This window comes from Leptodactylus fuscus, chromosome 9 (assembly GCF_031893055.1).
Source record: "Leptodactylus fuscus isolate aLepFus1 chromosome 9, aLepFus1.hap2, whole genome shotgun sequence".
Classification (NCBI taxonomy): domain Eukaryota; kingdom Metazoa; phylum Chordata; class Amphibia; order Anura; family Leptodactylidae; genus Leptodactylus; species Leptodactylus fuscus.
Window position 1 is genome coordinate 53478870 of NC_134273.1, and position 23921 is coordinate 53502790.

Here is a 23921-nt window from a genome sequence, read left to right on the forward strand (position 1 = left end):
ATTTTCCAATATACTTTCTGTATCAATTCCTCACGGTTTTCTAGATTTCGGCTTGCTGTCATTCATTATGTTTCTTCTAGTAGATAAACCTCTTACCATGGTCATGTGATTTACGATCCATGGTCATGTGATTTACGGTCCATGGTCATGTGATTTATGGTCCATGGTCATGTGATTTACGGTCCATGGTCATGTGATTTATGGTCCATGGTCATGTGATTTACGGTCCATGGTCATGTGATGAGCACACAGGTGCACAGCTGATTACCAAACAGAGGTCTGATTACTGTGCTGTCTATAACGAGCGGCACCTGTGTACTCATCACATGACCATGGACTGTAAATCACATGACCATGGACCATAAATCACATGACCATGGTCAGAGGTTTATCTACTAGAAGAAACAGAATGAATGACAGCAAGCCGAAATCTAGAGAACTGAGGAATTGATACAGAAAGTATATTGGAAAATTGTACAACTTTTTGTTATACAAACAATAATATTTGTCTCTCAATATTGGTCTGAAAGTGGACAACCCGTTTATGGATGTTGGTTAGAGAAGTAGACCGCCTTATAAATGGCTACAAAATCTCTGCACAAGATCCTTATATGCTGCAAATAAAAATTAAAAAAAAAAAAAAATCTTCAGAACCCCTTTAGGTGTCATGTCTGATAATCATTTACCATAAACTTTGAGTTTTATCCTCCCAAGTGCTGTACCCGCTGGATTTTGAGCAATACAGGTGTAAGTACCAGCATCTTCCTGTCTCACTTTAACAATTTCAAGGTTTCCATTAGATAGTATAGTGTAATGATTTCCTTCAAAAATAAGAATAAAAATGTATAAAGTTCATTGACCAGAAAACAAGCAGCAGATTTTATACAAGAGGCAGATTACATTGTACCTGTTTTGATAGCAGCTCCTTCTTTCTGCCAGGTCAGTGTAGGTGAAGGCGTACCCAAGGCTTCACACGAGAGAGTAACAGAATGGCTTAGGATTGCTTCCAGAGAATCGACTTGATTTTGAATAACAGGAATCTCTAATTTGGAAATTATCAGGAAGAAAAATAGAAAATGCAATTTGTTTGGATACTTAATACTACTGCTATATAACGTAGATAATAAAACCGCATAATGGCACGTACATGTATACATATATTTAATACCACATACTTTCCATAGTTACTATTTATATAAAAGGCAAGATATTTAGCTAATAACTTGTTAATAAGAGTAATTTAACTACTAACCTTGAACATGGAGATTTATATATATTTGTGCAGAGCCAACCTTATTAACCGCCTTGCACGTGTACGTTCCAGCATGACTTAGATCTGCATCTGCTATTTCAATGCTTCCTAGAACCCAATTAGAGGAAATAAATTTAGAGCACTTCTTGGGATATTACATTATATAAAACTTTTAGTGTTGGCAGAACTTCATCTGGTCTTTCCCTCTACATAGAAATGTAGAAATAACTTTCAGTAAAGATGAACAAGAGATTCTTACATTACTTAACTAAATGATGACTAAAAGTCTCAAGTATGAGCAGGGGTATCATTTTTAGCTCTTAGGTTTAATCTGGATCACTTATCACTCCTCTCTCTGGTGTCTTTTCTCCTACAGACATTGGTCCTGACACTGCCCAGAGGCAGACGTTAGTATTTTGCAGTTTTGCAGGAAGGAGAATGCGGCAATCTGGTCTGGGATCTGTAGGGACCTTTCTGAAAAAATGGTGGGTAGTGGTCAGGGATTTGAAATAACTGCACGGTTCAGTCTAAGGCCTGGTTCACATGTCACCACTTTGGGGTGCCTGTAACTTATTGACTACATTTTATTAACTCTTTCTGGGTGGGATGTAAAAGGAAACATCAATTCTGGCATTGCTTTTTAGCATTTATCTTTTTCCCATGCAGCGCACAGCATAAGTAACATGTTACCTTTATTCTGCGGGTCAGTACGGTTACGGCGATACCTCATTTATATTATTTTTTTAATGTGTTGCTATTTGTGCAGAATAAAATTCAATTTAGGGGAAAAAAATCTATTATTTTTGCATCGCCAACATTTTTATTTTTCGGTAGACAGAGCTGGGTGAGGGCTTATTTTTTGCGGGATGACCTGATTTTTATCGGTACCATTTTGGTTTTCATCTGACCATTTGATTACTTTTTATTGAACATTTTGTAAGGCAAAGGTGGTGAATAATCATTATTTTGTGCGGTTTTCCACGTTTTTTTTAATGATGTTCACCGTTCGGGTTAAATAATGTTTTAATTTTATTTTTCAGGTTGATACAGATGCGGTGATACCAAATATGTAATTTTTTTTTCTAATTTTCTTTATTTTATATAATAAAACATTTTATATGGGAAAATGGGATTTTTGGGGCTTTATTTATTTCTAATTTATTTTAAACTTATTTAAACTTTTTTATTTTTACTTTTTTATAACTTTTTTTTCTGTCCCCCATTGGGGATTGAAGCCGTGATCTGCTGATCACTGCTTAACTACATGTACGCTGCAATACACGTTTATTGCAGTGTATAGGAAGCTGTCAGCCTGTGTAGACGCACGGGGCTGACAGCTTCCATTTTGGCAGGATCAACCAGGTACGTGGAGGGGGGAAGTGATGAGGCAGACTTGGGGTCACTGATCAGACCCCGGGCTGCCCATTACTAACACCGGCACCCCCCCGAAACCGTCGCGGGGGTGCCTATCGGCACCATTACATACTGAAACCCCTGAGATGCCGGCGGTCATGTTTGACCGTCGGCATCTCAGGGGTTAACACCCGCGATCGGACCCGGTTCCGACCGCGGGTGTTGCAGGGCATTGTCAGCCATAACATACGGCTGACACTCGCAGGGCATGGTGCGCACACAGGTCCTGTGTGCGCACCATGCAGCCGCCATAATACTACGGCGGTTTGCGGGAAGTCCTTCCCGGCAGCGCCGTACTATTAAGGCAGATGTCGGGAAGGGGTTAATGAGGGGTAATGAATACGCGCCTAATACATTGGAAGCAATAGGGAAAAAAGCCTCTCATTGATTTCAATGGGGAGGGCACGTATGCCGGCTCCCATTCAATTCAATAGGAGCTGCTTTTTACGCGCTTATTCTGAACGTGTTTTTACGATCAGAATGAGCACAGCGTAACTCCGTGTGAAGGCTCCCTAATATGGTAAAGTTCCTTAAGTCTAAGGCCCCACAGGATGACCTGCAGCTATAAAGCACTGTAGGAAAAACCAGGGCGGCAACACATCTTGTTTCTTCCCACAGCGCTTTAAACAGAAAGTTTGCTGAGTTTTCCTCCATGGACATTCTGTTACAATTATATGTATGGGGAAACCGCTGGCATTTCTGTAGCTGTAATTGACAAGCCGGTTTTGGAAATCACAGCGTGTCCGCGCTGCGGTCTTTACCGCAAAGTGGGCATAGGATTTGCAAGAATTCCCATCCACTGTGCCTGTAATGTAAAACGTTACAATTTTTCCTACAGGCAAATCGCGACGTTTCCGTCCCATGGGGCCTCGGCCTAAATCTGACTTTTGAAGTTCAGCATATATGGAGCTAGTTTCTGGACAGATCCAATCCAATCTGATATGGATTGTATATTATATAGGATGGTAGCAGAAAATGAACCCACTTAACCATTTGAGAGACTCATCTGATTTTGATAGGCATGATACCAGATAATGGGTTTTCAGGGATTGAAGTTCTCATATAACAGCAATATACAAAAAACTTTAGCATACAATATTAAATCTACAGAAAAAAACATTAAATATTGTCTAATGAATTTTTATATTGTCAAAATTTATTGATTGCTTGATATCCTTTTCGAAAATCCGTGTACTGAATACACCTACATGAATAAGCAGACTCACCAGACGCCAGTGTCTTGTAACTTTCTCCTTCAGCAGGGAGGTGTATTCCATCTTTTGACCAGTGGACCACTGGATGTGGCACACCATATACAGTACAGGGAATTACAGCAGATGAAGATTTACTCACAAATATATTAGTAACTTCATCTGCAATTGAAGGAGGCACTAAAAGAGGAATACAATGACATCTTGCATCATTATACTAATTGTTTCCAATACTAAGTCACTATAAAATGTCAAATATACTATAAAATATAATATAAAAAAATATATATCTACACCCTGATCTCAATAATACAAGTTTTGCATAGGTACAAAAAAAGAAAAAACAAAACAAAACAAAAAAGTTATGTTGACCACAGCAGAACCAGCGTCAGACTGGATCTACCTTGTTCACATTATGCAGGATCAATATATTACAGAAAGGTTATATTCACATGAGGCAGATTTGACTTAAGCTGACTGACCCCAGTGAATTTATTAGTAACGTGAGAAGAAGAATCGTCTCTTGATTTCTTTTGCTTACTGCTAGTATTCTTTCTTCACTGACTATTCAACCAGAGAAAAATAATATAAAACTTCACTTTTATTATAGATTATTAAAATTGTGTAAATACAATTAAAAGGTCAATTGTGGTCACTAGGACCGAGGACTCTAGATCTGAAATCCTCAGTCCCTAATAATACCTAGAGTACAGATTATAGTCTATAGGGGGTAGGGTAGACAATAAGGTTTAATGAATATCCTCAAATTGTACCCAATTTTCTGTCTTGTTCCCTATCTTCCTTGAATCAATATTGTAAATTCGTCAATCACCCATTAGGTCCATAAATTAAGATGTATGCTCATTGATAGCTTGTAGGACAAACCCCTGACCACCTATCCCCAGGATACTGGCCTAATGCCACACCAACGGTATTCAGTGGTAAGGGTGTAAGTCCTGAGCAACACCAGACCTGTATGGAGGCTTCGACGGATGTATGGAGGCTTCGAGGGATTCAAACTAGAAGAAACGTGTTGGGCTAGTATTGTTTTATAATACAGCTTATTTAGTGTACATCCGTCTAAGCCTCCATACAGGTCTGGTGTTGCTCAGGACTTACACCCTTACCACTAAATACCGTTGGTGTGGCATTAGGCCAGTATCCTCGGGATAGGTGGTCAGGGGTTTGTCCTACAAGCTATCAATGAGCATACATCTTAGTTTATGGACTTAATGGGTGATTGACGAATTTACAATATTGATTCAAGGGAGATAGGGAACAAGACAGAAAATTGGGTACAATTTGAGGATATTCACTAAACCTTATTGTCTACCCTACCCCCTATAGACTATAGGCTGTACTCTAGGTATTAATAGGGACTGAGGATTTCAGATCTAGAGTCCTCGGTCCTAGTGACCACAATTGACCTTTTATTTGTATTTACACAATTTTAATAATCTATAATAAAAGTGAAGTTTTATATTATTTTTCTCTGGTTGAATAGTCAGTGAAGTGAATTCTCAATACTAGAGATAAGTGATCTATAGTTCGGTGAAATAGTATTCTTTCTTGTTGTCTTCAGTGTGTAGAAAGCATGTACTTTCTAAACACTGACATTATTTATTACTATAGAGACTTTCCATGTCCTTACCCAGTACTGTTAGCGAGGCCTCAGTTTCATCATGCCCGGCATCATTTGAAGCAGAACACACATATGTGCCAGTGTCGTCTACAGTTGGAGAAATTATTACGAGTGATCCTGAAGAAAGAAGCCTACAAAAAAGTCATAATAAAGTGTAATATCTGTAAATAGTGCCTGAAATACCCCACATCTAAATCCCATCATCTCTAAAAGACAGGAACCAAAAATCAGCAGGTGAAGCAAAACTCCCACTCAGTGCTACCCAAGAGCCAAGCATGCAAGTTGTAAATGACAATACATGTCAATATCCTAGATCATGGCTAAATAACTTCTTCAGATGAACATTCGACTAAGCCATAGCAGACATTAAACAATAAAAAAGACATAATCTCTAAACCCATGAAACTCAATCCATGTGTTTGCCAGATTTACCAGCTTGAACAGTATGCCGGCCGTGGGACTAATATTCATCATTGTGACCTATGATGTTAGGGTTCCCTGCCTCCCAGCGACGTACTGTCCTACAATGATAATAGTACAGAACATTATTCACTAAGGACAGGGACTCCTAGCAGCATAGATAACTATAATAATAGGAGTCCCACTCCTGCCATACTGTTCAGGCCGGTAAACCTGGCAAACACACGGACCAAGTTACATAGCTCAATCTTAGACGTGTGAATGGGGGGATAAGGTAAGACCACACACAGCAAAAATGCTGCTGAATTCTCCTAGGGACATTCAGCAACATTCTCTACTGCAAAACAAGCAATTGGAAATCTAAAGGTTTTTGCCTGTCCCCCCCTGTGGCTGCCATTCTTTGCATAGCAAAACTGAAACCTGCAGATAAAACCTGCAGAAATATTGTAAGTTTATAACCTCCAAAGTAAGTCACTGCGAGTTTTTAATAGATGTGTTTATATTCCATACACTGTGAATTTGCAGCAACAAACCCAATTTCATCTAGTGTGTCACTGCCCTTATAGGTCATACAGCCCCTTTAACCCATTTATGATATTTCCTTTATGCTACTATATGGTTTTTTATGTTCCACTGTACAATGTTATGAATTGCGAAGAACATAGAAAGGAAGTACATAGTAGGAAGAACATACAGTATACTTATAGAAACATATTATCATTCTCAGATCTGTACTGAGACTCTGTCGCTGTACCTGTAAATATTCTGATTGATATCAGTATTAAGTAAGTGGCCATCTTTCTTCCATTCCACCTTTGGTTTAGGGGTGCCTGTAACATCACAGCTCAGGGTTGTTTGCTTATTTACCACCGTTATAATATTTTTTAGACCAGATATTATAGATGGAGGATCTAAAAAACAATTGCAAGGATACAAAATCATATTTATCAGATTACTACAGGTCTTATTCACACATAGCACATATGCTGCAGACTTTCCATACTGTATTTATGGATGAAGCCCCATGTTGTGAAAATGCAGAATTTTAGCTGCAGTGGAAACACCTCTGCAAAAAACACTGCATTTTACAGTACCTGCAACATGATGGGATTCTGTCCAATCCCAGCCATACATTGCAGAAAAAAAGCCGCAGCAGAAAAGCTGCGTTTTCCACAGAAAGTCCACAGAGGAAAACTCTGCTAAAATGCAGTGAAAAACACTGTGGAAAAAAACACGATGCAGTTCAGGATATGCAGGTTTCTATATTTTGTATGGATCTGAACTGGGTGATTCAGTAACTGTTTTATGGAGTTTGAGCATCTTGGGTTCCCTGATGAAGCCATAAAGGTGCAACCTGGTTGGACGTGAGCTTCAGGGTTGATATGCAATGGAAGACATTGATATCTTTTACATTTTATGGCATTTTTAATACAGATTCTACCCAATAGTCCTTTATATCCTTCTCTCTACCGTCCTGGTTGTCTTCTGGCTTCTATGGAGTGGTGTGACTAATTCAGTCTGAATAGTGTCCAGAAACTGTGACTACATGGCTGCGGAAGTTTTATGCTATCATGTGCTCTGTCTATGAGGGCTCTTATACAGAAGGAGGAGACTTGTGGACAATCTGTACTGTACAAGGAGGTTTGCACTTTTAAAACACAAATGACTTTCTAGCTCCAGGACATTGCTGTGATATTTCTATGCTATTGTATGTTGCAGATTTCCTCCATGGATTTATCCCTTTGACTCTTGCAGCGCATGCTCAGAAAGCAGAAACAAAAAAAAGCAAAAAAAACCAGACAATATAAAAATGGACACTAACTGATGGTAATGTATCAGGTTTTTTTTTAACTGGTTCATTAAATGGATCAGTTAAAAAACGGGCACATTAACATCAGATCGTGTCTGTAACGCTAGGTTCTGCGTTCTGGTCTCCGTTCTGTGGTTTCCGTCTTCTGCATGCAAGAAGACGGAATCCACAGACCGGAACCATTTTTTTAAAATCCGGACTCTGCATGTCCGACTCTGTGTCCGGATTAAAAAAAACAGTTTCACGGCGGAGAGCATAAAACACTCACTGCCGCTCACGGCCGGACAGCTTTCTCACCCATTCAAATGAATCGGTGAGAAAGTGTCCTGCAGGTTTCCGTCTCTTGCTCTGTTTTGTGCAGGAAACGAAACCTGCAGAACGGAGACCGGGCGCAGATGTGATCGAGCCTTTAATGTCTGTTATGAAGGTGTCCGTTAAAAGAAACAAAAATGGACACATATCATATATCATAAAGGACATCCAACGGTAGTGTGAACACAATGAACAGACCTCTTCTATACATACCATATACTATAAGCTCAGTTTTCCTCTGACTAGATCCTGCTGCATTAGTTGCTAAGCAGACATAAATACCAGAGTCTGTGACATCTGTTAATGGAAAGTACAGTGAGCCAGATCCTGAAATAAAATACCTAAAATGTAGAACAAATTGGGTTACGTATTTTTTACATATAATTTTTCTTTATTCTCTGTATTGAAAAGGAATGGAAAATATAAATGAAGCTCTTAGACATTTCCCCTATGTTAAATCCACTCCTGACTTTGGCTCAAAAAACCACAGCAAAATCTGCAACAGAAACAGCCAAATTCCTCACCATATTCCTCCATGTGAATGGACTAACACGTGCACCATTTTTTTTTTTTTTTTTAAAGAAAATTACACCAGAATTCTGGTACATTTTCATTTTATTACACACAGCAACTAATAACAGCAGAGTTTTTATTTTTAACCCCGTACCATCACATCCATTTTTTTTTTATTAAAATTTTTCTATAAAGTTATTATATGAAACTTTTATTAAAGGTACAGTTTATCTGATTCTCATATCTCATGACAGATAAAAGACATTCAGCAGCCTACCTTTCACTGTTTCCGTACAGAATGGAGCCATCTTTTCTCCATGATATTCGAGGTGAAGGGATTCCTGTAGCCATGCAATCCAAAGTAATGGGCTTATTTTTTAACGTAGTTACTGGAGTACGGCCTTCTTTTATTGAAGGAGGAACTGTAGTTAAAAGTACAAAAACAAATCATGGCCTTATTGACATGTCCACATAACATATAAGTGTGACGTCCACGTTTTGCATGGATGCCATACAGTATGTAACCATTTTTTTCAATGTGTTTATTCCAATGCCTGTGTTTATTTGGGGACAGTAGGGTCACAAGAAAAATGGAAACAAGTCCTTTTTACTTTCACTGATGACACCAATTAAGTCAATGGGCCTGTGGAAGAAACAGATAACATCCATGTGTCATCTGTTTCTCATGGACCCAGAGACATAAAAAGTATAGAAAATGCACTTTGCTCTTTTTACAGCAACTTTTATAAGTTGTCCTTCTTAAAGGGGTATTCCCATGTACATAATCATATCTATATTTGTAGATAATTAAAAGTTAAACATTTTTGCAAATATAAGTAATTAAAAATTCTGCAGAGTTTTAAAGATTTTCTCTAACTTTCTCAGTGGTGACAGTCCTTTTTCTTGATCGGTTGCCATGGATACAACCACTAATGCAGAAACTTTCTACGGTCTGGGACTTGTCAGGAACCCAGCTATGATTTTCTTATTGTAGCAGGGTTATCAGGCAGGGACACTACATGTATGAGAAGATATCCCGGCCACAATAAGGAAATCATGGCTGATTTTCTGACCTTAGAAAGCTTCTGCATTCATGGTCGTATCCATTGCAACCGATCAAGACAACAGACTGTCACCACTAAGAAAATTAGAGAAAATCTTTAAAACTCTGCAGAATTTTTAATTACTTACATCTGCAAAAATGTTTAACTTTTAATTATCTACAAATTTAAAAATAATTATGTAGATGGGAATACCCCTTTAAGGCTGTGCGGAACACATTGAAATCAATGGATTAAAAAGCCTCCCATTGATTTCAATGTGTTCCGCGCAGAAAACGAAACCCATTGAAGTCAATGGGAGTCTTTTCATCAGCGCTGATCCTTACGCGAGTTATCGTGCCGGAATCAGCGCCATGTTACTCCGTGTGAATGCCCCCTCAGTCTCTCCTAGGTCCAAGCTTAGGAGTACAAAGTGCTGAAAGTTGTTCCTATATAGGTGTGCCTATTGAAGAAGCTGCCAGTCAAAAAGCCTGACCGCCCTAGCCCAGAACAAGCAACAATTTAAATAAATAAATGACAAGTTACGCTAAGTTCATGCTATGATTGCTAATCATTGTTATGGTCCAACGATTATACAGAGTCTGATGAATCCCATTGACTATAATGGGGTCCATCGGGTGTCCATTATTTTAAAACTGAAGATGGCGGAGGAAAAAGTCCTCCGATTTTCAGGCAGACCTGAGACAGATGTGAGCATTGCCTTATACTGAAACTTTTTAATATATACACACATATATCAGGCTACTCACAGATTGGACGGTGTTCCCTTAAAACATTTAGTTGATCTATTGACATACATCTGTACTCAGGGAGGTTGTTATTACCCATGCAGAAGTGTAGATCCACTAATCCAGGCATAAACCTCATATACATCACATGTATTATGGTTCCATATGGACAAAGGCTAAGGCCAAACGTAGCAATCATAAGAATCTATTGCCCACAGCTAAAAGCAGTTAAAATAGTTTATGTTTGCTGGGTAGGTGCTCCCTTTACATTGCAAAGGTTGAAACCCATACCAAACCCATAACCAAGAAGTGACTTGATGCAGGTTCAAGATGCAGGATAGTCACTACCAATTTTGCTGGCTGGGGCTACACCTCATGTGCTCTTCTTGACCTAACAGTGGTTTGCAGCATGCAATCTATTGACACAATCCGGAGACACAAAAACTGTTTTTTTCTGTTGGATTCTGTATGATTCTACCACAACAAAAAATCTAGCATGTCAGATTCTGTCTTACAGAGCTATGCTCCCCTTAAACCCCTATTTTCTAGTTTTAAAACTATACCAGGAATCAGCATTACCATGGACATTCAGCATGAATTCTTTGGTGTTTTTTCCAGCAACATTGCTAGCAACACAGGTATATCGTCCGGTGTCTGTCACTTCTACATTGTCAATTTGCACATATTGTCCATCAGATGAAACATGGACTCGGACGTTAGACTGAGAAAGACAAAAGACAACTTATCATATAATGTATGACTGAGCATGTATATGACCTGTACAGTCAAGTACAGAATACAAATACTGGGACAATACAGTGTTAAAAATTATTGCTATCATAAAGACAGAGGAGATGTAAATCTACAGACAAGCAATAAAAGATGTGAATTAGATTATATGGAAAAAAGTGACGCAAATGAAAAATGATACAAAATCAAAACACAGATGTGACACTATAAGACAACATACATATACAGATAAGATCACTCCTATTGTAAGAATTAGGTCCCACTCACACTTTATACCAGAAGCCCAGACAAAGGCTCGAGAACCCTATGGAATTTACCATTAATGGCTTGCCATCCTTCATCCACACGATTTCTGGAGGCGGCAAAGCATCTGATTTACACTCCAGAATGATTGGCTTGTTTTGTAGCACAGTAATATTCTGGATTCCACTGGTGCCTGCAATACTTGGGGGCACTATAAAGAAATAATAGTGTTTACTGTACGAGGGTACTGGTATGGGACTGAGGGTACAGTATTGCTGCCAGCTACAAGTTGTCTGTGACTAGTCAGCCATGTGATTGGCATTTACTTTACTTTTTTCAGGAGCCAGAATAAGACGGCTCACTCTCTAACAAGATTAATATCCCATTGTGCCACAAGCTTGGAAACTTTGCTGGCAAACCCTCTGATTTCTCTGTCATAAAACTGAATTCAGGAAATACATTGCACTACGTGATATCCCATGTTTAATAGATTAATCCAGCTTCTACAGTAATGGAAAAATTCTAGACCACAGAAATAACTTCAATAAAATGAAAACGGAGTCTGAGATTTTGTATGGGTATCCAAGGACTGTCCAGGATCACTGGCATATGGACACAAACCCTACAGAATAACAATCCATTTCTTTTTAAGGTGTCTATATAATATTACCAGATCCTTATTACATTTCTATAAATAGTATCAATAACATTGTGCCTATGTCTAGCTCAGAAATGAGGTTGGATGTGTTATGGCATCAGCTGTGATAGAACCTACTGTGAACAGTTACAGAAAATTCTTTTTTAGCTTCTCCAGCTTGGTTTGAAGCCAGGCAGCTGTAAAGCCCAACGTGTTCTTCCTGAAAGAAGAGTAATATAAAACAAGACAATATAAATATACATGATAAGACACATAAGAAATAGAGATGAGCGAGTAATATTTGATCGAATACCTCCCCTACATAGTTATTGGTGTAGAAAAGCACCAGGCAAGGCGGGAGGGGCATCAAACTTTTACTGCGTTTACCGCGTGGTATTCGACTGATTACACCAATAACTATGCAGGGGAGGTCTTCGATCAAATACTATTCGCTCATCTCTAATAAGAAATAGTTAACATGTACCTGTCATTTAATTCCAGGGGGTCCATCCAGGGGGTTAATCTGTCAAAGTTGGAGTATCTTCCAACTCTGGCGGCTAGTTTCAGCCCTCTGCTGTTTAACACAGGCAAGAGCAGTATGTACTGCTGCAGGTACAGCTTCTATGCCTGCAGCATTACAGCGCTGTACTATTACTGAGCTGAGCGTTAAAGGTTTCTTATGGGCAGAAAATGTTTTTTTTTTCTTTAAAGGTCTGTTATTGTTAGTAATGGGTTAATGCGTTTGCCCATATACCTTGAGCAGTGTTTGGAGTGATTTCTGGGTGTCTCTGGCTGCTGCTTTTGTTTTCTTGTTGTGGCTTCCTGCTGTGCAGCTTCCTGTGTAGCTGCTACACTAACTCCCTCTTACTCAGCCCCCCTTCTTATTTCACTCTGTTACAAAACCCTCCCTGTTTTACTAAGTCTAATCCCTCCCTGAGGCTAGAAATCCCATCCACCCATTACTAGCCACTTCCACCTTCCCTGTCTCAGTAAGCCCAGCTATCCCACCCATTGCTAGCCCCTCCCACCCTCCCCCTGTCTCCCTGGCTAACCTATTCCGCCCACTACTAGAAGACAGTAAAAGGGGAGGGACCATTCTTCATTATATATACACATTTTTTTTTATTTAATTAAGTCAATTAGAAGTTAGGCGGGTGGAGGGAGTTTAGTTTAGGGGTGAATTCTCAGTTTATCCAGGACAACCCCTTTAACTATATGCTCAGTGAAACATCATAGTACAATGCAGACCAGGAAGGGGTTAAAGTATATGTGTTTTTCTTGCAGGTGAACTTAACTAAACTGTGTAACTAAGTGTAACTATACTTTTAAACAACTTTTGATTTTCTTACCGCATATGTAATATTGATAAATATTGTATTATACTTTATAAATTAATTTTGGCTTCTTTCCTGGAAATCATATTTGAGATTCCAATTCTGTCCCTTCTGTATACATTGCCTTGTGTCTCCTGCTGGCTTCCCACAGGACTACTGGTGTACGGGCTCTAATAAGGCAGCGAGGAAAGGAGGGTCCCTTTAAACAGTTATAACTCAAACATTATATGTACAACAAATGACAATGAGATTGTAGTTTTAGCTGTATTATTATTATCATTATTATTATTATTATTATTATTATTATTATTATTTATTATATTTACCCGCTGAGCTATAACTGTTTAAAGTGAGCCCCTCAGATTTATTCCTCTGAGAAGAAAATGACAGAAACAATGTAAAGAATCCAGAAGGGACAGAAAGGGGATTTCAGCAAGTGGAGAAGCCAAAATACATTAATAAAGAATATTATAAAATGTATTAATGTCACAAATGCTACCACAAAATCAAAAGTCATTGGAAAGTTAGGTACACGTTAAGAACACGTGATTCAGCTAGAAAGGGTTAAGTGACAAGTTCAGCATGGAAGATCTGTATAGGCTGAATTTCACTCTAATATTTGCCATTCTTAATTCTGTATTACCTGGGCACTTGTTATTCGTAGAATCTGTGCTGCGGTCATGAAGTGCACGGTGTCTGTCTGTGAAAGGATCTGTCCATCCTTAAGCCACGTTATAACTGGAGGTGGGAAACCCATTGTATGGCAATATAGATCTAACTGGTGGTTAACAACCACGGAGAGTTCTTCTGTGTTTTCTGACCCATTAATGTGTGGAGGTTCTATGAGGAGAGAAAAATAAACTTTTTTATAGTATATTATTATTATTATTATTACTATTATTATATTTAAATACTATAAATACAGCCTATGGATTTATTTGTGCAGTTTCCATAAATTCATATTGCAGTGAGAACAGTTAGAAAGAGCCAGATGATGTTGCAATATACTAAATAAAGATAGACTCTAGGATACAAGCACATGTAAAAGTGTATACTGCAGATTGCATCTTAACATGTTATACATTTTTTTTGCTAATTCTCACCCATGCGCCAGAATTAAAATCTACTCCATTCAAGAATTGTCATAGATTTCAGTTATGACTGGAACTATTTGTCTTGCACACATCATAGTAAATCTGTCAAGCTGAGACATCCCTGCCCCGGCTATCATTGATCCCCATATTACAACTTTTTTTACACAAGTGGGGAGTGGGTGCAAAAATGGCCAAAAGCTGCAATATTTTTGTGCAAAAGTGGCATGCATGAAAAATTGCAACTAGAGATGAGCGAGTACTGTTCGGATCAGCCGATCCGAACAGCACGCTTGCATAGAAATGAATGGACGTAGCCGGCATGCGGAGGGTTAAGCGGCTGGCCGCCGTCAAAGCGGAAGTACCAGGTGCATCCATTCATTTCTATGGAGCGTGCTGTTCGGATCGGCTGATCCGAACAGTACTCGCTCATCTCTAATTGCAACTTGACATACAGTATATGCCCCACTGTTTGTAACAGATTCATATCTATTAAAGAACCTGTAAAAAAGCAAGTCAAGATGCCAGTATGAACAGAGTACTAAACAATGTATATATGGTAGACTGGATATGGAATTTTATGAATAACATCAACTTACCTAGAACATTGAGGATGAAGTGTTTGCTGACACTCCCTGCTTCATTGGATGCCACACATGAATATCTTCCAATGTCATTCATTTCAGTATTAAGAATCTGCAGGATCATTCCTCTACTCTCACTTTGATCTATAGCTTTTCCATCCTTTAGCCATGATATACGTGGCACAGGTTGCCCACTGACAAGGCAGGACATTGTAGTTGGATTACCTCTCACAGTGGTCAGATGTTCAGTCTTATCTGCGTCATCCATGCTTGGGGGTACTACAAGTTCAAGCACAATTATTTTGAAAGGAATATAGAGATTCAATAAGTCTCTGCATTGCTAGCAATGGACATGACATCTTAATCAATGGGGTCTGACTGTCAAGAGGACAAAAGCAGATTGTTTAGGCCATACATGGACACTTATTGGCTTCAATAACTTTCCGCATCCTCCTGGATTTTTCGCTCTTCCTTTAGGCACACAGCAGACAAATGCTTTGAATGAGACACCTCTCATTTTGTCCATCCCGCCACTGAAAAATATTTCGGATTCCCAGGGTGAGGCAAAAGGTGCTGCCTATGACAAGTCTACAGTGCCCAGATGCGTCCTGTTACCTTTATGTATCTCGATAATTGTACAGCCACAATTGACAAATCCTGGGGACGGCTGATCATATTACGTGCACCAGATGCCACTGTTTTTTGAGGCAGTTTTTGGCAAAAAAAAAAAACGCAACTCTGTTTCCGCCTCCCATTTACTTGTGTTGATTTCCTGAGGCGGAATCTGCCTCAAGAAAGGTAATGTCGCTTCTTTTTTCCGCCAGCGGCAAAAAATGCTAGTGGAAAAATGAACGCTAGCTGTCTAACATAGACCACTATTGCATAGAGGCGGATTTGGAGGTGGATTCCTCGTCCAAATTCTGCCCCACTGGCCCCGTGTGAACGAGTCCTAAAGGAAGCTCTTATACCTCTCTTTCTGCTATATACACTCCAAGCTTTGGATAAAAAAAAAAAAAAAAAAAACAGCAAAATCTGCAAAAAAATGGTGCCTTAGCCTTAATCTGTGTATTTTTTTAAACGGGTGCCACCCTCTTCAAGCAAACATTCATTGCCTTGACTAGTAGCTTTTATAACAATTGTCTGCAATCCTTGTAAGATAAGATAAGAGATAAGATATTCCTTTAATAGTCCCACAATGGGGAAATTTCAGATACCATTGTAATACCATCTCTGGAAATAACTTACCATAGACGTGTAAATTGTAATGTTTTTTGTCCACTCCAGCCCTGTTTGAAGATACACAAGTATAAGCTCCTTCATCAGATTTCTGTATTCTTGAAATCCTAAGTATTCAGATGGAAAAATGAGATGAAGTTAGTTTGTGACAAATCACAGTTCCATTGTATAGGACGTACTCTGAATATGGTGCTATGGAGCAGAGGGATAACTTGAAGCTCTTGGGCCCCAGTGCAGAATTTGTAGTTGGGCCCCACCTACCTTGTGCCATTTATAATAGTATTGAAGATGGATTGGGGACCAATGGATAGGAACCCCGAAGAAAAATCTGATGGCGCTCACAAAGTCTTCAGACAACACTCGGATGGGTGAAAAGGATAGTATTTTTCACCCATCCGAGTGTTGTCTGTATAATTTGTGAGCACCATCGGATATTTTTCTCTGGGTTCCTATCCATTGGTCCCCAATCCATCTTCAGTATCTGCTCAACCAGCTACCTCTCTAAGGAAAGCTGGGTATTCAAAAAAAAGGTGAACCATTGTCCAGACGACAGTTACTCCATCATTATACCTACCAAAATCAAGGGAAGGGTTTTTTGAGACCTCCAAACGCATCCCAGAAAACACAAGGAAGTTCCATTAGGAAACGCAAAGTATCCTTCAACTTTTTTCCTCGTTCAGTACTGTATTTAGAATAGTATTACATTTTATTTGGCAGGGGGACCTTTGTGGCTTCTCAGGGTTCAGGGCCTAGTAGTGACTGTTACCGCTGTACCCTTATAGTTACGCCCCTACTAACTTCTCTGTGCACTTACCATACTGACTGTACTTAGCTTTGAGAGTAGCAATATTCTCAGAAGTGTTCTTACCAACTTCAGCCACCAGATGGCAGAACATGCCTATTTTTTCATACACTACTACTACTACATGCCTAAACCCTAGCTTTCAGAAATGAAATGTAAGGCAGATAGTTAATAGTTCCGGTATCTGATAGCCATTTACTGCTTGTTTCATAATTTCTATACTTTTGTGCTTTTACTTGTGTAATAGGACTTCCCTAACACTTCCTATGCCATTATAATGTAAAACAATGATGAACAGAGGTATAAAGATTTTTTTGCATAGAGTGTGACCATCCAGAATTCCAGTATTCCCAAGGCTCTGTCAGCTCTTCCATCTTCTTCCCCTTACATTGCTGTGTTCAACCTAGACAAAACCACATGTAACTTTCCCTCACCATATCCGTCTATCCCAACCCCCATCAAAGCTATGTCACATTTTTCTCAGTCTTCCGAGTAAACTTTTTCTTCTACCCAAGGTGTTTGTTCTTCTGACCAAACATCCAAACCCTTGTCACCTCCTGTTACCTCAAGCACCAAAAACACTTCTCAAATCTGTTGTTCCTTCAATTGTATACTGACAAAATGCTAACATACTCCCTGAAAATATTCCATCTGGACTCCTGTCACATCCTGCCATGTGGCCAACACTCTGTCTGGTAAAACTTTCTTACCTCTCGTTGCTCCACAGACTCTCCTTGTCTCTACCAGTCCCATCACTGACTGCAGATTGTCCAGCAAATGAATCTCAGAATAGTGACAAGAACATACAAGGCAATCCATACTCCTCCATACATCTCTGTCCTATTCTCCCAGCACCTCCTTGCACAGGCCCTTGCAAAGTCTTCTGCTCTGCTTATGTGATGCCATGTTACCCACCACTGCCAGCTAGTGTGCTTATCTGAGCCATCACATTGCCCATTTAGCACTGCAGTATTTGCGCCCCTGTTATCCACGTTGCTTCCATATCTATCATCTCTGGTGCATATTAGAGGCTGCCATAATGTCTCATGCTAAGTGCTCCCATTGTGTACTATGTCATGCAGCTACTGTATAAAGCTACAATCACATGACGTGTGTCTGTTTTTCTAATGGATGTCGCACTATTCACAGATCCCTCCATACACTCAAATGTATGGGGGATCTGTGAAAATGGGTGCTCCTTGGGTGCAAGACAGCTGTGAAAAATGGACATTTGTCAGGGCCGTTTTGCACCTTTATCTTCTGAATGTAGTCTTAGGGCCCATTCACACTACGGATACGCTGACTGATTTTGAACGTTAAAACACATTCAGAATAAGCTCGTATAAAACAGATCCCATTCATTTCAATGGGAGCCGGCATACGAGCGCTCCCCATTGAAATGAATGAGCTGCTTTTTTCTCTACAAGCCCTCCCATTGAAGTGAATGGGAAGTGCTCGCGTGTTAGACTCGGAATGAGCAGAGCTAGCCGTACACGCAAGCACTTCCCATTCACTTCAATGGGAGCGCTCGTAGAGAAAAAAGCAGCCCATTCATTTCAATGGGGAGCGCTCGTATGCCGGCTCCCATTGAAATGAATGGGAACTGCTTTATACGCCCTGATTCTGAACGTGTTTTAACGTTCAGAATCAGTCAGCGTATCCGTAGTGTGAATGGGCCCTTATACTGATTTTCTTTTACCAAGCTATAAAAACTGCCCCCAATTTCAGTTCTATTCTCAGAACTGTTTTTAAAGCGTTTTTCAAATTCAGTTTGTCTTTTGACACTTGGTGCTGTTTTTATCTGCTTTCCATTGCTTTCTCCTGCATTTCAGAGCAGTTTTCTACAAGATCTGGGTCAGATTCTTTTTACTTTATCTAGTTGAACTCCGACTGAAATCAATGAAGGCGAGATTTCTGGCATTTTAGCTGATTTGGAGATAGAAAAAGCCTCAAAATCAGGGCCACACGGTGGCTCAGTGGTTAGCATTGCAGCCTTGCAGTGCTGGGTCCTGGTGTTCAAATCCTGCCAATGGCAAAAAAAACCATCTGCAAGGAGTTTGTATGTTCTCCCTGTGTTTGCATGGATTTCCATCCCATATTCCAAAAAAAAAGACATACTGATAGGGAAAAATGTACATTGTGAGCTCTATGTGGAGCTCACAATCTACATTAGAAAAAGCCTCAGAATCAGAGCTAAAAAAGCAGTGGGTACATATTCTTGCAGAGTCTCCTACAGTGACCCAAGAAAGTTTACTAATTATTCATATTCATATCTTGGTTAAATGGAAAACAAAGGAAGAATTTCCTACAAAGTGGTGAGTGCAGAATGTATAATATACTATATATGATGATGTAGGTTTATATTCAAGGCATTATATAGTAAATGGTAAACCTGGAAATAGCTGGGAATTATTTCTATGTACCTAAACACTTGTCCTGAAGAAAGGAGTCGGATCTGTGAAGATACTGGAAGCGGCAGACCATTCTTCAGCCAGTTGATCTGGGGTGTTGGGACACCGGTTACATGGCATTCAATGTTTATTGAAGTGCCCACAACTGCAGTCAGCTCCACGGGTGTCCCAGGGTTATCCATGATTTTGGAAGGGACTGAATAAAGCAAAAAATAGGTTTCATTAGAAAAACTGAAGAATAATACCATACTGGTATAATACAATGTCAAGAGAACTAGTCTCGGGATCACAGATTAGGATGAGGTCAGAATTACTCAGAAAAACGTCCATGTTTAGTATAGGTAGGTGTAATTCAATGTCTACTAGAGTATTATAGAGATACGTACCATGTACATTGACAGTGAATATTCTGTCATCTTCTCCTACAACATTGGTGGCTACACAAGTGTACTTTCCCACATCTCCTGCTTGAGCATTAATAATGGATAATACTTCTCCATTCGATGATTTGCTTTGTAATGGAAAAAAGAAAAGAAATCTCAGCGAATAGATTCTCAACCAAAGAAAAGATTTATTGCTGTGTGATATGACAGTGCATACAGTGAGGGGACCAGGGTACTGTACAGCGATCAAGATCATGGGTCACTTAATTTGTATAGGGTGCATGTATCTGATGGGTCATCCCAGTACACAAATATGTATGTCAGATAATAGTTGATCTAAATTTCAGGCATTCTGGCATGAATGATAATAAATCTAGCAGATCAGATGGCCCTACCTCTTGCAAATATTTTTGCTGAAATTTGCAGTTAAAAAAGTTGCAGATTCAGATGACTAGAACAGTCCCAGAATCCACTGCGTGTAAATCTCCCCTTCCAGATTTTATTGGGAATTCATTTGCAATGTAATTTGTGCTCTGATGATAGAGGGCAACTAGAGGCGACTGTTTCTAAGGGTAGTGTGTCACCAAAACCCATCATATCAACCCAGCCCCGAATATACTGTGTGGGTTAGGATCAACTTAATCAAACAGTCTTTCCCTCTTGCTTGTGAATCATTTCCTCCAATGCTGAGATATCAGGTTTTGTTATTATAACTGTGATTGCCCTCACCTCATTGCTCCAAAGAACTCATTTGCATATTGACAAAAACAAAAAGGGAATGGTCATGGGTGTATAAGATGCATCCTTAGGAATGAAAGGGTTAATAGCTGGTGTCTAACTCCTATCTCTGTATAAGTCACACACTGGTGCTGCTGCTTGCACTTTTATATTTACTAAAGTTATTTAGTCTTTAGTAACATGTAATTTCCTTATCTTATCCTTTATCTTATAAATTAGACTATTCCATTATTTAGAAGTATGTCATAAGTTCGCGTATCCACTTCTGGCCATCTCTGCCATAAACATGTCCATCATGCTAGACATATGAGAAATTAATGAATTCTTACGTAATTCTAAGGTGATGGTCGCTGTTTATGCTTTCGCCATCCTTTAACCAATAAATGACAGGTTCAGGAATCCCGCTGGCTTCACATAACAGCTGTACGTCTTCTGCTGGTAATACATTGATCTCATTTGCCATTCCAGAGCCAGCAATACTAGGGGGCACTAGAAATACTTACAGTTATTACATACATTTTGTATAGGCTGAAACAAGTTCTGACCATTTTTAATTGCAGAAACAAATATGATCCACTTGCCTTGAATAGTTAGAATATAGTCTTTCTGGGCTCTGCCTTCTATGTTAGTTGCTATACAGGTGTAATTCCCACTGTTAGAGAGCTGAACTCCGTCTATCTTCATTTTGCTTCCACCAGCAAGAAAGTTAATATCCAAAAAATCTGAAGGATCTAAGTAAAAAACACAAATGAAGAACAACTACTAAAATATCATTGCATTTGGTCCCTGTCAGTTGCCCATTCTTTCAAAATGACCTCTCAGATACTATGATCACACAATTGACATGAGATGTTAGAAGGGTTGTGCCTTTATGGACACTTTTCCCCTTTCCTTTCTGTATGTCAGGGAATATGGGTCCCAGTGATCAGCATGACTGGGGACTGAAAGTCTCCCTAAAGCCTCCTTGTGAATGGAGGACCAGTGCACTTGTGTGACCAGTGATCCATAAGTGTACATAAGTGTCTGCGACTGGAATCTTCTCTGATGACAAGCAATGCCGCTGTATGTCAGCTGTGTACAACAGAAATCACTCATAAGCTATGGCTCCGGCTCAGCTCCTGAGAAAATCTCATGCTTAAAGACCCAACCATGGTATATATGACACCGTGGCCCCATATAATGAATACCCATACTGAAAGATTAAAGTGTCTATATTGAATGGATGGCAACACAGTGCTTAAAATCCTGGCAATCCTACAACAGGTTTGGATTTCTAATGCAAAGTATTTCAATCATTGTATAATATATGACAATGATAATAATAATAATAATCTATGTTTATATAACACCAACATGATCTTGACAATTCATAGAGTATATTCAGAAACAAAGTAACACATTACAGAGCAACAATCCAAACAAATGGAAAGGAACAACACAAGTCAGTGCCCTGCTGCAAGAGCTTACTGTATAAGGGAACCTAAAATGAATTCCCTGACATGCCATGTGTATAATATTTTAGTTGTGAAAATAAATACATTGTTAGAGAAAAGGCCTGTACATGTGGAAGTTCTACAAATTGCAAAATGTACAATAACATCCAAACAGCACATACCCTGTGCTCATACCATAGAATGCATGGCCTGCATTCTGATTTATTTATTATTTTATATAGCAGACACATATTACACAGCGCTGTACAAAGATTGATATCACTTATATCGGTCTAAATTTGAAATCAACCTATCAGGAGTGTGTGAAACCTGTGTACCTGGAGAAAACCCATACAAACATGGTCAGATCTGAAGTCAGGTCCCTGTGCTGCAAGGCAACAGAATTAACTTCCACACTCACTGCCGTACTAATATGTTGCACTGAGTATATATGTAACACTCAGTGCTGTAATAGTGTGGTCTGTCATGATGCAGGCACAGGAGCACATGTCTTTCAAGTCCTCGTACTAGCTGCTGGAGTTGGAAAATCAATAGCAATAGGGTGGTGGGGAATTTCAGTCCTTTTGATTCCACGCAATTGTTGCAGTGTCCGAGAACTTGACATGGCAGCCAGGAGGCCATTCAACAGAATATGGCATATATGTACCATAGATCGGGGTCCCACCTTCAGCACTGGCATCTATCTCGAGAAGTGGCGACCCTGACCCCCGTCTTACATCTGTAGTAAATAAACAGTATTCCACTCATGTGTGGCTCTCTCCTTTCACTTCTATGGGACTACCAACAACAGTAGTCATTTATGGCATATACTGTACCTTTACTTACTTATCTGACTTCCATCTTTAAGCCATATTAATGTTGGTGTTGGAATTCCATAAGCATCACATGAAAAGGTAACAGGATTTTTAATTGTCCCAGTTTGATACTCCACTGGAGGCCCTTGTATCCTGGGAGGAACTGTAAAAAAAAAGTTAAAAAAAAAATATATATATATATTTTTTTAAAGTTAACATATATATTACTGTATATTGCTTTCCATTCTTTGACAACTGACTATATTCAGGAATTTGCATGAAAAACTGTTGGAATATCAAATATCTTACCATGAACAGTCAGAAGAAATTTCTTTCTGTCTTGACCTACAACATTTGTTGCGATACACTCATATTCTCCTGTATCAGATATCTGGAACAAGCATTTCAGATCATGTTATAGCACAATGATGATGGTCAGGCTTGTTGAATGGTCTAAGCCCAAATTGTCTGATTTAATAGTAGAATCTAAACTATCTAGTAGAATCTGTCAATTGACTTACCTGGACGTTATCAATGTTCAGTACCTGCCCTCTCTCCAGGATCCTGATATTAGTGGATTTAGCAATCATTTGACCATTCTTGTACCAGCTTATAGCAGGTGTTGGGATGCCATCCGATTTACACTCCAAGAATGTATCTGTAGCAATTCCTATATTAACCTGAGGATTGGAATCTCTGCTGACAATACTAGGAGGCACTGGAATAATAATGGACATACACGAGAGGTTTATTGATGAATGAAGACTGATACATAGCACTTTTAACTAGAATATACTGGATTGTAAGACTGACCATACACATTAAGAGAGAATGTTTTCTTGCTTTCTCCGGCTTCATTTTTAGCAACACATACATATTCTCCAGCATCTTCTAGCTTGGTTTGATGAATCTGCAAAATTCTGCTGCCTACAGAGAAAAAAAAAAAGTCATACATTACCAAATTGACGGGTGTGGGTTTCTGTTAAATAATAGCAATTCATGTCATAAACCACACTCAGAATTAGGTTTATAACCAAGGACAACATTACATGGGATATAGAGGTAGAAGTTGCACTTGATGCATGTTTGGGAGTAAAAAGTT

At 39.2% G+C, this 23921-nt stretch overlaps 1 protein-coding gene across 1 annotated transcript in view; it reads right to left on the bottom strand.

The window, feature by feature from the left end:
• HMCN1 (hemicentin 1) overlaps positions 1-23921 on the bottom strand; it is a 222579-nt gene that overhangs the window by 62002 nt on the left and 136656 nt on the right. The window contains exons 59-80 of the mRNA XM_075286727.1: positions 23633-23746; positions 23341-23537; positions 23129-23210; positions 22851-22982; positions 21153-21302; positions 20901-21060; positions 19837-19961; positions 19463-19646; positions 16247-16344; positions 15017-15280; positions 13970-14166; positions 12131-12212; positions 11430-11566; positions 10942-11083; positions 8851-8995; positions 8274-8401; positions 6693-6849; positions 5528-5649; positions 3892-4056; positions 1253-1360; positions 908-1042; positions 687-821 (exon numbers count right to left, since the gene is read on the bottom strand). Coding sequence (XP_075142828.1) covers positions 687-821; positions 908-1042; positions 1253-1360; positions 3892-4056; positions 5528-5649; positions 6693-6849; positions 8274-8401; positions 8851-8995; positions 10942-11083; positions 11430-11566; positions 12131-12212; positions 13970-14166; positions 15017-15280; positions 16247-16344; positions 19463-19646; positions 19837-19961; positions 20901-21060; positions 21153-21302; positions 22851-22982; positions 23129-23210; positions 23341-23537; positions 23633-23746 — 3159 coding nt within the window. The remainder of the gene's footprint in view (positions 1-686; positions 822-907; positions 1043-1252; positions 1361-3891; positions 4057-5527; positions 5650-6692; positions 6850-8273; positions 8402-8850; positions 8996-10941; positions 11084-11429; positions 11567-12130; positions 12213-13969; positions 14167-15016; positions 15281-16246; positions 16345-19462; positions 19647-19836; positions 19962-20900; positions 21061-21152; positions 21303-22850; positions 22983-23128; positions 23211-23340; positions 23538-23632; positions 23747-23921) is intronic.